The 18,013-nt window shown below is 38.8% G+C and overlaps 2 protein-coding genes across 2 annotated transcripts in view; both read right to left on the bottom strand.

Annotated features, from left to right (window-relative positions):
* The window catches only part of LOC137627904 (contactin-like), a 56,214-nt gene extending 47,264 nt beyond the window's left edge, over nucleotides 1-8,950 (bottom strand). Inside the window, exons 1-2 of the mRNA XM_068359356.1 lie at nucleotides 8,865-8,950; nucleotides 2,836-3,073 (exon numbers count right to left, since the gene is read on the bottom strand). Coding sequence (XP_068215457.1) covers nucleotides 2,836-3,069 — 234 coding nt within the window. The 5' untranslated portion in view covers nucleotides 3,070-3,073; nucleotides 8,865-8,950. The remainder of the gene's footprint in view (nucleotides 1-2,835; nucleotides 3,074-8,864) is intronic.
* Nucleotides 1-18,013, bottom strand: part of LOC137627373 (transmembrane channel-like protein 7) — a 437,009-nt gene that overhangs the window by 307,270 nt on the left and 111,726 nt on the right. The window lies entirely within an intron of this gene.

The following is an 18,013-nucleotide window of genomic DNA, read 5'->3' as shown; positions in this document are numbered from 1 at the left end:
GAAGGGAAAGCAAAGGCTGTATCCCCCAAACTCCTCCTGGTGAAAAACCAGTCTAGGAGAGCGAGAGAGCACTAGCTTAAAAACAACGGCTTCGAAGTAGCTAGGCCTAGTGTAAGCTCTGACGTTTAGGCGAACGAGGAGCAGCAGTTACAAAAAGATCCGGACAAAGATCCTTAAAAAAATCATCATGATTTAATTAAAGTCCATAGGAGGCTAAGCAGCTTTAGGCTCCTCTCCATCTGACAGAGTCCTCAAGGGAATATCAGTAGGAGGGGGAACAGCAACTTCCTCATCTACAGGAACCTTGTCCGATAAAAGCTGAGTCTCAAGCAAGGGAGAGACCTACCGTGGTGGCAATGCTTTACAAGCAGAGTCCACACTCACTGGTGCATTAGTAGCGGACCAGAACGCAACGTCATGTAACTGCTTGACAGTCTGTGAACTGTCAACAACTGAACTGTCAACCACAACAGGTGCGTGAGGACGCACAGCGTCCACTCGAGACTGCTTTGACTGCCTAGACTGAGCAGTCAAAACAACTCTAGAATGCGGAGGTTGACGCACAGCGTCAAAACAAGTCAACTCCGATTGTTAGTGAACGTCTTGAATGTCAACAGGAGCATCAGCAAGTGGCCTAACGTCCAAATGCGGCTGAAAAACCACACGAGACCGCATCGAGTGTGGTTCTAAACCACCTTACTGACGTGACTAAGCTACGCCAACGTCAACAGTAAGCACAAAGGAACGTTAGGTTGGCTGAAAGCCAGGATATCGATGAGATAAACGGCTGGACTCAACGGACTAATCGGCAGAATAGTCTTCCATAAGGGAGGCAAGCATATACTGCATGTCTTGCCATACAACCCATTAAGGATCAACGGAAATGGTTGTGGTAAGAGACGAGGGTAACGTCTGTGACCGCAACACTTTGCCAACAAAAAAAGACTCTCGGAGTCTGTTACGCTTTTGTTAGGCGGCGAGCAGTTATCCAATGACTGCATAGGGTCAGAGCTGTCCTAATGGTTGTAACCAGGACGCTGGACCTGTCCTGAAAGGACTGACTTTCGCTTAAGGGCTTCGAAACCTTGTGACAGGTTTCTTATGCGAAAAGCCTTCGGATGACGAGGAGAAACAACGTCTCTCTCGTCTTATGGTAGGGGAGATCTTGGTAAGATACACCCGATACCATAGAGGGAAAACGTCTGTTCGTTGATCAAGGCCTCTCGAACCCATAAGTCGTTTGACATTACTTCTCCCCTGGGCTTGGGAGCATGCAAGAGGTCCCGGACTAGGTGAACGACAGGCACGAACAGACGAACCCTCGGACGCAACACTGTAACACTTTGCGCATATCACTTTATCACTTCGATTTTCTGTTTTGCACTTATTTCACTGAAATCGAAACTTTTACTGATTTCTACCTGAAACACGCAATTCTACCCTTCATTAAAAGGTAGTAATTGCGAAATCAGTCGTATAATGCAAGCTCATTAATACCAGCAAAAAACAGAAAACATATTTTAAGATAAAAAATTCAGTGGCTGGGAAAGAGACTAAACACTAGTTCATATAACTACGTTTTCAATCTCTCACCGCACATAGCCTGGGGACGAGAATAAAAAACTAAAAACGTTTTATCCTTCCTCCTCGTACAGCGACTAGGGACGAGAGTAACTCGAGAACAACGTTACCCGCTTGAACGGAACGTTTTCTCTCCTCTCTCTCCCTCCGTCTCTATCTCTCTCTCTCTTTCTTTCTTGATTTCGCACCTAAGAGAAGAGCCCAATTATATTTCGTGAAAAAAACATGTTATTTGACTAAAGGAAAAAACTGAAAGGTTTTTCAAATAAAAAGTTCCTTTAAAATAGAATTTAAAACATTTAAGCTAAGAAAGAATGAACAAAACGTCAGAATCGATTTACTCTTACTGCAAAGTGAAACCGTGATACACTCTCTCTATCGTAACGATAGAGCGCATGTTGAACGTCCTGAACGTCAACAACTGCGTAGCATAAATAAACTAAACGTTAGTTCATCTTTGAAAACAGTACGAAGACTATCAAAGAAATTCTTTCATAAAATATTACATTTAAAAAGTTTTAAATCCTTAGCTCTTTTAAAAGCTAATTACGATATAAAGGGCTCAACGTTGATTAACTTCGGTTTCCAAGTTAGGACCGCCTACTCTCAGGAAAGGTCTATATAAACAAAACATTAAAATTATTTTTATATGTTTATAATAAATGGAAAGTTAATCGAAGAGGCCTAATAAAGGCGGAGAGATATAAAATATATAGAGGAAAATCTATAACGTGATAAGATAATTACTAAAAGCCTAAACACACTTCCGTCTAAGGGAAGGGTCGGCCATTTAAAAGTGAAAGAAAGTCCATAATCTCTTTGTCACCATAATTAAATCTATCCAAAACGAGTTCAAGATTTAAGATGAAGATAAAACACCTGCATAGCGAAAGCTCAAAACTAGAATAAAGTACTTCACCAATTAGTTGTGAAAAAACTCCAGTTTAGCAACAGCGAGTAAGTACGTCTTGTCGATAGCTCGACAGAGAGAAAATTGAGTCTTTGTTTACATTGAGTACTGGGTATCTGGATGACAGATGGCGCTGTTGGGCACACCCGCAACCTGTGTAGCGATCGCTGGCGAGTTTTTACCGTAGAGTTGTCTGTCGGGCAACAGAGTTGCAGCTATATAATCACCGGCTAAGTTAAATATTGAAAAATAATTGTTCTCACGTGTTTCCGAAGCCTAGAAGTTAAAGCCAATACTGTACGCTAAATCCTTTTACACTACATTATAAAGAGAAAAAGACTAACCTCACAAATGGCTCTTGCTTGCTTCCGTGTCTTGACAGGAGACCTTATAAATTTGTAACAGGACACTTTATAATGAACCCACTTTACTGGACAATGTACTTCAATTTCTTCAGTTGGACTTTCCACCTCGGATAGAACGTTGGTCGGCCTACGCTTCTGACCTTCTGCATAGAGTAGCTGTTCCCCAATTATGAGCGTCACCCAAAGCACACACAGGTCCCCTCTTAACAACATTGCACTGAAAGTAAAAAATTTCATAGTTATCCTCAGTTTCAAACCTATTTCAATAAGGTTTATTCTGACAGATCTCAAAGTCTAAATTTATATATTTTACCTAACATGTTTGCAACATCAAAAGCATTGTTAATTTTCAAATATCAATCTAATCAATTTAAAACTAAATGCAGTTAGGTTGACAGAGAATTTAATACCACCAAAAGAATTCCAAATACAATATTAATTCATGAAACAGTACAGGTATACATTATTAAAAAATGAAGATACAAAGTTACTCTAAAATTTGGATGACACCACTTTGACGAGGACCTTTAAAACTTTGGGATGATAGTGTACAGTACAGTGTATTATACTACACAGTACAATAAATGTACTTAGTTTTTCAATATCTTCAAACAGTAACACGTTCAGTTACCTTTACATAAATGTTACAATAATAGCAATCACACACTTCGATATCTAGCTTGTACCGTGTTCTATTCACAGACCAGTCTTCACGAAAACTGATAAGTTGCAGGTTGCGTACCTGAACATGAGGCAGGAGGTTTGTTTATGATGCTCAAAAGTAAATATCTAGATATTGAAATTCAATCATGTCTGTCTTTGAAGAAAACATTTGTTTATCAACAAATGGAAATGTTGACATCTAGAAATAGAGTGGTAGGAACTGAGACCTACAACGCAAGCCAATATAAATAAACTAGCCCAGTTTATGAGGAGCCCCGGCTGGTTACGTTACTCATATATGTACAGTATCAAGCTAAGGCATAAAATTTGTAGCAATTTTCTTAGGTATTTTGGACGACCGGTTCCGATAACTTGCCGAGATATTCTACATATTTTAAATTCAATTTTCGCTTTAATCAGCAGCCAGTGTAAATCAATTAGTATAAGGGTGATCCTTTCTCTTGATCACAACTTTGAAGGCAAAAACTTATAGGTATTATTGTACTGTATTACAGGGCAATGTAACCTAGGGAAAAAACTAAATTTTTCTATAGAAAAAATTCTGCTCTTTTCAAAAATGACACTCGTTCCCGTCGCAAATGAATAGTTTCAGAAATATATATATATACACTATATATATCTATAAACGGTAAATTTTTAGTTTCAGCCAAATTTGGAAAAATCCAATAAAAATATATTTGTTGCATCAGAAATAGTGTGGTTTCAATGAATTTAACGTTTATTTTGACTGCAAACCAACCGATTTAGAGATTTACTATGTATACCCTAGTTCATCCCACCAATTATGGGGGACACCCTTTGGGAACCGGGGTTTTGGGTGGGGGAAGGGGGGGGAGGGTGTTGGGGCATTGAATGATGTTTGCAATAAATGAATAATTAATGTTCCAGCACCCCTCCCCCATACCCCTAACTAGGCCTACCGGGGGGAGGGGGGTAGGGCCCCCCAGCGACCCCCCCTTAAAGCCACAGTAATTTTCAGGGCACCACAGAACCTAACAAACCCACCTAACCTAACCTAGGGGCCCTGTACCCCTACCGGGGGGGGGGGCTTCGCCCCCCCTTGCGACCCCCCCTTATGGCCAAAGTAATTTTCAAGGCACCACAGAACCTAACAAACCCACCTAACCTAACCTAGGGGCCCTGTACCCCTACCGGGGGGGGGCTTCGCCCCCCCTGCGACCCCCCTTAAGGCCACAGTAATTTTCAGGGCACCACAGAACCTAACAAACCCACCTAACCTAACCTAGGGGCCCTGTACCCCTACCGGGGGGGGGCTTCGCCCCCCCTGCGACCCCCCCTTATGGCCACAGTAATTTTCAAGGCACCACAGAACCTAACAAACCCACCTAACCTAACCTAGGGGCCCTGTACCCCTACCGGGGGGGGCTTCGCCCCCCCTGCGACCCCCCCCCTTAAGGCCACAGTAATTTTCAGGGCACCACAGAACCTAACAAACCCACCTAACCTAACCTAGGGGCCCTGTACCCCTACCGGGGGGGGCTTCGCCCCCCCTGCGACCCCCCCTTTAACCAGGGTTAAATTTGAATATATATATTTTGTTAAATCACTTCTTACCTTAAACGGAAGATGACGATGAAGATGTGGAAGGTTGTGGTTGACCCTCTTCTGAATCATCAAGTACTGGAATACGTTCAGATTTGGTACAATACCACACATGTCTATCCTCACGAAAATGTAAAGGCGAATCACATTTACCACACTGGACACTTAAAGGTAATACGGAATGCTCCCTTAGAAAACGATTCACTACTTCAGGAGTTCCATTATAATTCCCATGAAATCGGCCGATCACATCAAAATAGGAATAACGACATATTTCACACAACCGTACCGGAGGATCCATGACAGTAAAATGACGTGTGATGAAAATATAGAAACCGGAACTTTTGAAAACCGAAAACAAACGACAATCACGGGTTTCTCCCATAATGAAATAGGGAAAAAAACAAAAGAGTATCGTTTACAATGTTATATTGCACGAAAAACAGATCCTTGAAACAAGACTGAGAGACCAATGAATCGTCCAATAATAACCCTTGAAAAGAACCCAGTAGTATTTTGATTGGAGGAGCGACATTAGTGGGAGGAGCAAATGCGCATTCAAGTAAATATTGTCACATTACGCAATGGGGCGGAGCCAAGTAAGATGAAAACAGACATACAAACGAACAAGAGCTACCTTGCGTGCCCATGGAAAGATATACACTAAACTTAGAAAAAGTCAAGACCTTCAATTCCTGAAATATTTTTTTTCTCTGTAAGTATGCATTAGCGACAATAATGTATTGAGAAGAAGTGTTTTGTTATCACGTGCTTTACTAGGAAAATATATTAATATAATACATTTCCCAATTTGGTTGAATCCAAAACTTTACCCTATAAACGATAATGAGGGACACCCAGTGGGAACTCGGGGTTTTGGGTGGGGAAAACATACTGGGGAAACGGTATACAGTGAACCCTCGTTTATCGCGGTAGATAGGTTCCAGACGCGGCCGCGATAGGTGAAAATCCGCGAAGTAGTGACACCATATTTACCTATTTATTCAACATGTATATTCAGACTTTTAAAACCTTCCCTTGTATGTAGTACTGTTAACAAACTACCCTTTAATGTACAGAACACTTAATGCATGTACTACAGTACCCTAAACTAAAACAGGCACAAATATTAAAGGCAATTTTATATCATGCGTTTCCTAAACACGCTAAAAAGCACGTTAAAAAATGGCAACCAATGTTTTGTTTACATTTATCTCTGATCATAATGAAGAAACAAACTGGAGGTAGAGCTTTGCTTATTACCAAGACATATTTCCCATACTATTCCCTTAGAACTACATCACATCTTCCTACTTTAGATATATATATATATATATATATATATATATATATATATATATATATATATATATATATATATATATATATATATATATATATATATATATATATATATATATATATATATATATATATATGTGTGTGTGTGTGTATATATATATATATATATATATATATATATATATATATATATATATATATATATATATATATATAGGTATATATATATATATATATATATACATATACCTACATATATACATAAATACATGCATACATATATATATATATACATATATATATATATATATATATATATATATATATATATATATATATATATATATATATATATATATATATACACACACACATATATATATATATATATATATATATATATGTTACTGTATATATATGGGTTATGGAAAAAATCCGCGGTGGTGAATCCGCGATGGTCGAACCGCGAAGTAGCGAGGGTTCACTGTATAATGGTAAAACAAGCCTTTTCTTCTCTATACATCACCTTCTTGGATGTATAATAAACCGATGAAAAAATACGGTATGTTAGCGTAACATGCTAACATTAGCAGTGTTTTTCATTTATTTGTTGACATTCTACTGGTCGGTTGTAGTAGCTCTCGTTCGTTCGTTTGTACATAGCAACTTTTGACCTTCTGCGCATAAACTCCTCCCACTTGCGCATAGACCCCACCTCCACCAACAGGATTATTTCTTCTCTTACAATCCCTCCCCATTTTCCCCTACGTCATTTTAACCACCTCATTCAGCTATTCGACTTCACCTGCTTTATTCAAGTATTTTTCTTGATCCAGTACAGCTATATCATTCCTTTTATGTAATACCCTCGTATGCATATTACGTTTGACCCAAGAATTACTCGTTTTATTATCCGATATCTTATAAAATCCCTTCATTTTATATTTCCATTTAATATTATTTATCATACACTCCATTTTATCTTGCTATATTACTTTTATACATTTTGTTATTACCTTGTCACACCCAGATTTCACATAAATACTTGCTCTGGACAAGTTTCCCATTCTAGTTCACTTATGTTTACTCTCTAGATTCCGTTGTTTTTCTGTTAACCAATCACGAACCCATACGTATGGAAAGTTTGCACAGGGGGGTTAATATTTCCCAACCCCCACCTTCCAACAAAAATTTTTCCGTGGAAACATTTGTCCAAGTCAGGTCTTTGTTAGTTCTAGTGACGTTCTTTTACGTATTTTACGATGAAAGTTATAGAAACTTCTAACGACTGCAGTAATCCATACAGTACTTGAAAGCATTTCAGTGAATTCCAATGTTTATAATTTTTACAGCGTCCCAAGTGCAGCACTAAAACTAAGTTAGCTAAGACAAAGAAGAAACGATGATGTGGATTTAAAGAAGTTAAGATGTCACACTCACAACACCCCGGTGACCCACAAGTTTCGTCGTTGCGGTCATAAAAGTTAAGTCATTAATTTCTTTAATTTTATATATTTGCAGATAGAACCTTGGCTAGGGGTAGTGACCTGGGAAGGGGATCCAGGGGCTTGCCCCCAGCTAGGGGTTGTGTCCTGGGAAAGGGGTTCGGGGGCTTGACCCAGGGTAGGGGTTGTGACCTGGGAACTTCTAGGTTAGGTTAGGTGGGCTTGTTAGGTTCTGTACCCTTTTGTACCTTTCTATATATTGTGTAAAGGGTATATGGAAAAATGCTTTAAAATACACATGCTAATATTTATTGTAGCATTGCTAATGTTAGCAATGGCATCGTAACATTGGTAACGTTGAGTAACATTGCTAATGTTAGCGTTCGCAGTACATACTTCTTGATGAGTGAAGTGCCACGGAATTAGAACAAGTCATTATATTCAATCATTTTAACAGAAAATATATAACAAGACATTATATTTAAACATTTTAACAGAAAATATAGGTTTTCCTGTAGAAAATAACGTGATTTAACCAGTTTTCACCTTCATTTCATCCGTAATAACAGCAACCAGTTCGGTTACTAAAAGTTAGTCGAATTGGTTGTTCTGTTGGTTTGCGGTTGAAATAAAGGTCAATATCGGCCAAATCACGTTATTTACTACAGGAAAACTTATTTTCTGTTCGAAATGAGAATCTGTAATACAGTAAAACTTTCCCAAATATACTTCTCGTAAGGTATCCTATGGTAAACTACCCCATGATTCACCGTCACTCCTACAGGAACTCGCCTCTATGGAATTAAAGGTTTGCCGCCTCAAATAGGATCTAAAATATACTTCCCGTATGCTATCCTATGGTAACCTAACCCATGATTCACCGTCACTCCTACAGGAACTCGCCTCTATGGAATTAAGGAGCTTGCCGCCTCAAAGTCCTTGTAAATACAACATACAATCATTATTCGCATGTTTAATAGACGAAATAGATGATTGTTTATATAATATACTTACAATCATTTACGATAATGACGATATTACAACATAACAACAACCACACCTCAGAGTCGCAACTTCCTTTCCTTTGGTTTAAAAACATCAGTTGTCCGATTCTTATAATGAGATAAAAACTTCGGCGATGATAATTGATTTATTATATTCATAAAGAAGATCGAATTAAATGAATAAAAGTAATAATTAAAATATATAATATATGATTTAATAACTTGTGCTTTTATGTTAGCTTTCAATGTAGATATATTGACTATTTAAACAAAGTTTGTGGGTCAACAACAACGCAATCGGATAAGGCCATCATCTACTTGTTAGATTCCTCGATTCAGTGACGTCATTGAGGCTATTGTCTTAGGTCTAGGACATAAACTTTCATATTAGAGAGAAAATTGATAATTTCTACTTTGAAAACTACAACGAAATTGTCGTTTGGGTTAAGAATTAATAAAGCTATATCTGGAACTTTATTGATTTCCAGTAACAGTAGAACCAGTCAAGGATTTTAATATTGCTAAAACAAAGCCAGCTTTTAGAATTCATTCATGTCCACACTGAACGTGAGGTGAATGAATTTGAGATAACCTTAGATTCAATTTAAGAAAATAAGTTTTCCTAATAAAAAAAAAGTTCTGAACAAGGCACCATGAAACATTTTTTTTTTAGAACAAGAAAAATTTTCCATGTTTCCTACTAGAAATATGACAAAATATGTTAAAATACTCTTCGATATAGAATAAATTTTTGCATAGAAACCAGACATTGAATAGCGATGTTATAAAAAAGCACCTTTTAACAATATCTGACTTAAATTGACAACAATAAAAATAAGATTTAGATTGTAATTACGAATTTTGGATATATAGCCAGGCGCTGGGGGCCTGTGAGGCCATTCAACACCCATGTGTAACGGGGGGGGGGGGGGTCAATTACAATATGAAGTAAAAGTTAAGAGATTATTGTTATTATTAATTGCTAAACTGCAACTCTCCTAGGAAACAGAAAAGCAGGATGCTATAAGCCCAAGGGCCCCAACAGGGAAAATAGTCCAGGGAGGAAAGGAAATACATAACATACAAGATGGAAAAAAAAGGTTTGGGGAAAAGGGGGTGAAATAGGAGGATATAAAGCTATTGCAGATATGGGATAAAGGAATGATGCAATTGCCCTTAAGTAATGGCTCGTGTAACGTGCACTTACTGTACAGTAATATCTCCTACGGAGAATAAAAAATATTTATAGAACAGTAATACTATACAAAATGCAGTTTGAAAGTTATCAAAAATAATTTGTATACCAGAGCAAGATTTCCATCAGACTTAAAAAGAACTAAAAATTGTAGCTTACCATCTTCGAAAGGTTTTACAAAATCAACATTCTCTAAGTAAAAATTTGGCACAACAGTTCCCTCACTTTAAACAAAGTTTCATCTTTTAAAAGGCGGTTCAATTAGGCCTACATCTTCTGGGGTCATGACCTCTTTTCGGAGCTACCGCTTCTTTGCTGGTCAATGGCCTTTCCAATTTCACTTCCCCAACCAAGAACCCCTTCCTTATTGTCAGGCATATCCAGGTATCCTCTGCATTAGTGATATAGAGAGTTATGGCGTCCTTAGACTGGCCAGACAGTACTACATTGGATCCTTCTCTCTGGTTACGGTTCACTTTCCCTTCGCTTACACATACACCGAATAGCTTGGCATATTCTTTATAAGAGTCTCCTCTGTCCTCATACACCTGACAACACTGATATTACCGAACAAATATGCTTCACCAAAGGGGTTTACTACTGCATGGTAATTGTTCAGTGGCTACTCTCCTCCTGGTAAGAGTAGAAGAGAATCTTTAGCTATGGTAAGCAGCTCTTCTAGGAGAAGGACACTCCAAAATCAAACCGTTGTTTTCTAGTCTTAGGTAGTGCCATAGCCTCTGTACCATGGTCTTCCATTGTCTTGGATTAGAGTTCTCTTGCTTGAAGGTACACTCGGGCACACTATTCTATCTTATTTCTCCTCCTCTTGTTTTGTTAAAATTTATATAGTTTATATAGGAGATATTTATTTTAATGTTGTTACTCTTCTTAAAAAAATATTTCATTTTTCCTTGCTTCTTTTCCTCACTGGGCTATTTTCCCTCTTGGAGCCCCTGGTCTTATAGTGTCTTCCTTCTCCAACTAGGGTTGTAGCTTAGCAATTTATAATAATAATAATAATAATAATAATAATTGGATGTTTATCTAAGAGTTAAATTATGTGGCTACATGATGATAACATCTGCTATGTTATCTACTGAGGATGGCAGACAATATTAGCAAAATGATGTAGAAGATTGCATAAAGTCAAACCATCACATTTGACTACATAGTTGAATTTATTTTTATGATAACTATATGGTAATGATACTGGCAACCAATTTCTTTTCTCCATATGTTGTAGCAAGACACAAAGGTCAAAATACTATGGAAACAAGGGAGCTAAGGTCACAATACTATGGAAACAAGGGAGCTAAGGTCACAATACTATGGAAACAAGGGAGCTAAGGTCAAAATACTATGGAAACAAGGGAGCTAAGGTCACAATACTATGGAAACAAGGGAGCTAAGGTCAAAATACTATGGAAACAAGGGAGGTCAGGTCACAATACTATGGAAACAAGGGAGCTAAGGTCAAAATACTATGGAAACAAGGGAGGTCAGGTCACAATACTATGGAAACAAGGGAGCTAAGGTCAAAATACTATGGAAACAAGGGAGCTAAGGTCAAAATACTATGGAAACAAGGGAGCTAAGGTCACAATACTATGGAAACAAGGGAGCTAAGGTCACAATACTAGGGAAACAAGGGAGCTAAGGTCAAAATACTATGGAAACAAGGGAGCTAAGGTCACAATACTATGGAAACAAGGGAGCTGTAGAGACTCAAATACTATGGAAACAAGGGAGCTTTAGAGACTCAAATACTATGGAAACAAGGGAGCTGTAGAGACTCAAATACTATGGAAACAAGGGAGCTAAGGTCAAAATACTATGGAAACAAGGGAGCTCAGGTCAAAATACTATGGAAACAATGGAGCTAAGGTCAAAATACTATTGAAACAAGGGAGCTCAGGTCAAAATACTATGGAAACAATGGAGCTAAGGTCACAATACTATGGAAACAAGGGAGCTGTAGAGACTCAAATACTATGGAAACAAGGGAGCTTTAGAGACTCAAATACTATGGAAACAAGGGAGCTGTAGAGACTCAAATACTATGGAAACAAGGGAGCTAAGGTCAAAATACTATGGAAACAAGGGAGCTCAGGTCACAATACTATGGAAACAATGGAGCTAAGGTCAAAATAATATGGAAACAAGGGAGCTCAGGTCAAAATACTATGGAAACAATGGAGCTAAGGTCAAAATACTATGGAAACAATGGAGCTAAGGTCAAAATACTATGGAAACAATGGAGCTAAGGTCAAAATACTATGGAAACAAAGGAGCTGTAGAGACTCACAATGGTACTGGGGGTTTCTATAAGAAATGTAATATTATTATTATTATTACTAGCCAAGCTGCAACCCTAGTTGGAAAAGCTAGATGCTATAAGCCCAAGGGCCCCAACAGGGAAAATAGCCCAGTGAGGAAAGGAAATAAGGAAATAAATAAATGATAAGAATAAATTAACAATAAATCATTCGAAAAACAGTAACAGCGTCAAAACAGACATGTCCTATATAAACTATTAACAACGTCAAAAACATATATGTCATATATAAACAATAAAAAGACTCATGTCAGCCTGGTCAACATAAAAAACATTTGCTCCAATTTTGAACTTTTGAAGTTCTACTGATTTAACTACCCGATTAGGAAGATCATTCCACAACTTGGTAACAGCTGGAATAAAGCTTCTAGAATACTGTGTAGTATTGAGCCTCATGATGGAGAAGGCCTGGCTATTAGAATTAACTGCCTGCCTAGGATTACGAACAGGATAGAATTGTCCAGGGAGATCTGAATGTAAAGGATGGTCAGTTATGAAAAATCTTATGCAACATGAATTATGAACTAATTGAACGACGGTGCCAAAGATTAATAAGATCAGGAATAAGAAATTTAATAGACCGTAAGCTTCTGTCCAACAAATTGAGATGAGAATCAGCAGCTGAACACCAGACAGGAGAACAATACTCAAAACAAGGTAGAATGAAAGAATTAAAACACTTCTTCAGAATAGATTGATCACCGAAAATCTTGTAAGACTTTCTCAATAAGCCAATTTTTTGTGCAATTGAAGAAGACACAGACCTAATGTGTTTCTCAAAAGTAAATTTACTGTCGAGAATCACACCTAAAAATTTAAAAGAGTCATACAAATTCAAAGAAACATTATCAATACTGAGATCCGGATGTTGAGGAGCCACCGTCCTTGACCTACTTACAATCATACTTTGAGGTTTATTAGGATTCAACTTCATACCACATAATTTGCACCATACACTAATTTTAGCTAAACCTCTATTAAGGGATTCACCAACCCCAGATCTACATTCAGGGGATGGAATTGATGCAGAGAGAGTAGCATCATCTGCATATGCAACAAGCTTGTTTTCTAGGCCAAACCACACGTCATGTGTATATATTATGAAAAGTAATGGGCCAAGAACACTACCCTGTGGAACACCGGATATCACATTCCTATACTCACTATGGTGCCCATCAACAACAACTCTTTGAGATCTATTACTTGAAAAATCAATAATAATGCTAAGAAACGACCCACCCACTCCCAACTGTTTGAGTTTGAAAACAAGGGCCTCATAATTAACACGGTCAAAGGCAGCACTAAAATCAAGGCCAATCATACGAACTTCCTGACCACAATCAAGGGATTTCTGTACAACATTGGAGATTGTAAGAAGGGCATCACATGCTCCAAGGCCTTTACGAAAACCAAATTGCAAACTAGGGAGTAGGTGATTACCTTCAGCAAACCTATCAAGACGTTTTGCCAGAAGACGTTCAAAAACTTTAGATAATATGGGAGTTATGGAAATTGGGCGGTAATCAGTGGGACTTGAGCTACCACAAACACATTTACATAGAGGAGTAACATTACCAATTCTCCAACAAGTGCTAAAAGCTCCTCTTCTTGCTAACTTGCACAAAATAACAGATATCTTTGGAGCTAAGAAATCTGCTGTCTTTATAAAAAAACAAAGGAAAAATACCATTTGGGTCTACACCTCCATAAGCATCAAGGTCCATCAACAGAGCTTTAATCTCATGAGATCGAAAAGCTAAACTAGTTAGTTTAGCCTCAGGAAAACAGCTTACCAATCACAATGCATATGATCTATTTCACCACAGGTGTCCACATACTCAGTCACCACTTGAGCAGTCTCAGTGTGACCACTTACTACAGGATAGGTCTTCTGTGCGCTTGTCAGATTACAAGTATAGAGATGTAACACCTCATGACTGGATCTCTTACACCTGTCTTTTATTGTATTGTAGCAACTTTTGGATTATAGAACTGGCATCTGATTCGTTTTAGCTTTTCCAATCTATGATACTGGTGAAAGAGGAACCTATGATATTTTTAATCACTTATACGGGCTATGAGATCTTCACTTTGTGAGTTCCGCTCGTTCTTCGTGGTCTTCCCTTCATGTTTCGTCTTCCCTGGAACTTTCATATTGTGTTCTCTCCCTTCAAAACTAGATTCATCGCGCTTGTTCTCTATGATCGTCGTTTCCCAAGGGATTAGCAGTGCTTCGTGATTATGAATCCTGCTATCGGAACTTACACATTCTTTCTTTGAGTGATCACTGTTTTGAGTTACTAGGGAACTAGTACAGCTGTTCCCTATTATCAGTTGCTTCCTAGCATTCCAAGCCTAGAGGTCTGCCAACAAGCTGGAATCTTTCAAAGTTGAGATCTTTTAATGCACCAAGACTGTTCCACGACTTAGATCTCCCGATGCTCAGAGACCGGTACAGGAGTATGAGATCTTCCTACTCTGAGATCTTACCAGTCACCCATAACTTTCAAGTCCTTTAGGCTATAAGGATTGGAACAGGTAGTTGCTCAGATCTGATCTCATCACTTGTACAAGTACCTAAATCCCTCATTGTGCTAACATGATTGTCAGCCAGAAACCTCACTAGCCGAGGACAAGCGCTCGCATGATACTGCAACACACTGAATAGTGCTGCACTCTCCTAAGGCTACAGCCCTTGGTGCCCTTTAGCCTCAGAAAGCACGAAAGCTAGAAGCAGTTCAGTTATTGAAGGAGACCAGCCAATGCTTGTTCATCCCTTCTTCCTATACGTAGGATTGCCCTGTACCTTTCTTGGGATGGCTGTTGAATGTTTTAGGAGAAAACAGGATTCTTCGAAGATTGTCGACAGAATCATCGACCCTATAGGTACTTGGCTTAAGTTCGATACTTATGTAGGCAGAGCTTCAAGGTTTAATCTAAGACTACATAGCTCTTTACACCCATTTGTGATTTGTCGATAAGACTTCTTTCTTTGACAGAAAGGATGGCTCCTTATGGGCACCTCCCCAGTGATTGCTTCAGTAGTTTCGAGTCAGCAATCAGCTTTCCTCTTACCTTCTGCTTTTATTGGAGCAGGAACACGGGATGATCTACCCAAGTAGCTGCATGACGATCCTCAATGTGGGAACTCCTTACCTCCAAGGAATCTGCTGCCGACAGAAGTAGCTAGTGGAGAGATAGGGCTTCCACTTGAGTATCCTATCTGTCTCTGGTATATGATCCACAGAAGAAACCCATCTACCTTTCAACCTACTGGAAACGCACGTAGCATTGCCAATTTGCAACCTTTTAAAAGAATTTCGGCAAAGTACTTTGCAGCGTTGATAAACGGCATTGCTTCCGTTAGTGACTTACATCAATTAAAGGGGCTCTTTTCACAGACCATTTATAAACAGGTTCAATCTTGGGATGTTGACAACATGGCATAGGTGTTTGCAAGGTTCATCCTAGCAGGAGGACTGTTCAAGTTTGAGCAATCAATCTAAGTCGACAGGGACTCTGTGCAAGGGTCATTTGTGATCCCTACATCATTGCAGGGCCGAAAAGCTATTTTCTTTCAAGTTTCCACCATCACTTGACTTGCTCGCCCCTCAGTTGGACAAGAAACTTCCAGTACTGTGCTCCGCATCTCCAGCCCAAAGGCAGCGTTTGAGGACGCTTTTCAACATCCCTAAGAATTATATATGCTCACTCCTTTCCATTTTCCCATTATCATTATTAGCTAAGCTACAACCCTAATTGAAAAAGCTGGATGTTTTAAGACCAAGGACTCCAATAGGGAAAAATAGCCCTGTGATAAAAATAAATAAATGGATACTGATTATTCTGTTGCTTGAAGACACCGAGGCTTTGCATGACCCTGATTGCTCCCAAGTGTTACCTTGTACAAGATGCTTTCTCTCTCAGGCTGGCTACATAAGCACTTCAGTAGCCACAGCACAGTCAAGAACAAATATGTCAAAGGTCTTGTGTAGATTGCTAGATACTTCCAAACTCCTGTCTCCATCACCTGACTGACTGTAAGATTCTTTGGGAAGCCCAAGTTGAGACCAATATCCATGACTTTGTGAGCTCTTGCCTGAGCTATTATTTCAAGTCCCGCATAGGTTGTGGCGCATGCCTATTTGATTGTCTCTCGAAGCCAAAAAGAGACCGCGTTCTTCAACATCTCTTTCTTGTTTCTGCCAATGCTAAAGGAAAGTTTATGACACAAAATCTTCAGATGTAGAGTCCTATTTAGATATCCTTAGCGTCCTCATGGGACATCGAAGAATCTTATCTCGATCACCACTCGACATTTCTTTTACCTGGGGTCGTGGATCTACGGGTCTGAGTTTTGTCACGAATTTAAGGACATAACTAAAGGAGACCTCCTTCCATCCCTCTGCATGGATTAATACAAAAGAGAGACTGTTCAATTCTAGTAATCGCTTTGCCAATATTAAAGCTAGCAAAAATAAAGTGTTGTTAGTCAGGTTTTTATCTGACAACCTTCTCAGTGGCTCATAAGGAGTACGCGTAAGAGACATGATACAACCCATTTGGGGGCCTGAGGTCCAAGGGTGGGCAAGACTGCTCAAAGCTCCTCATGAGCATAGACGACTCCCACAAGGAGGAGAGATCATTGCCCTTCACTTGGATGACGGTGTTCAAAGCCGAGTGGTAGTTTCTCATAAGTGAGACTGAGAGGTGCTTCTCTTGGCTAAGATAGAGGATGGAGTCCACAATCTACTCTAGATATGCCCTGACTGGAGTAGGACCCCTTCTACAACACCAGTTGCTGAAGATGTCCCACTTTCCAAAGTACTGTAGACAGCTGCAGAGTAGTGTCAGGTACTGAAACATATCCTGTAAAATCCCTTGCAAAAAGCCTTTTGCTCGGAGGAAATGCTGGATAGTCTTCAATCATTAAGTGCAAGTTACTTCATGGATTGATGACACCTTTTAAGAACTTTCTACACCTACTAAAGAGTGGCGTTCTCTAGGGAAACTCCGCGTGCTACCAAAACCTGGAAAACTCACCAATGTAGACCTGAGTTCCCCTAACACGTATGACCTGAGTTCCCCTAACACGTATTCCCCACGAATAAAACCAAGAGTGTATGCGTTAAGTTTCATGACTTGTGGGCTTGATGAAAAGATGGAATTTTAGCATCAGCTTGTGTTACTATTATTATTATTATTATTATCATTAAATGCTAAGCTACAACCTTAGTTGGAAAAGCAGGATGCTATAAGCCCAGGGGCCCCAACAGGGAAAATAGCCCAGTGAGGAAAGGAAATAAAGAAAAATAAAATATTTCAAGTATAGTAACCACATTAAAGAAATATTTCCTATAAAAACTATAAAAACTTGAACAAAACAAGAGAAAAAGAAACTAGATAGGAGTGTGCCCGAGTGTACCCTCAAGCAAGAGAATTCTAACCCAATAAAAGTCAAGGTTAGCATTAGGAAAAATCTAAAAACCAGAGGGGAACGCAATAACAAATAAGACCACTGTGTAATACACCTTAGCCAGCTTCAGATAAAGATGACTACAGCTGTTTTCTGGCAAATCCAGAAGTGTTGTGTTGTCAGCTAGGGGTATATGAACTACTGCTTACA

Source organism: Palaemon carinicauda, chromosome 35 (genome assembly GCF_036898095.1).
Source record: "Palaemon carinicauda isolate YSFRI2023 chromosome 35, ASM3689809v2, whole genome shotgun sequence".
In the NCBI taxonomy this organism is placed as follows: Eukaryota; Metazoa; Arthropoda; class Malacostraca; order Decapoda; family Palaemonidae; genus Palaemon; species Palaemon carinicauda.
The sequence above is the reverse complement of the archived record's forward strand: the minus strand, read 5'-3'. Positions and strand labels throughout refer to the sequence as shown.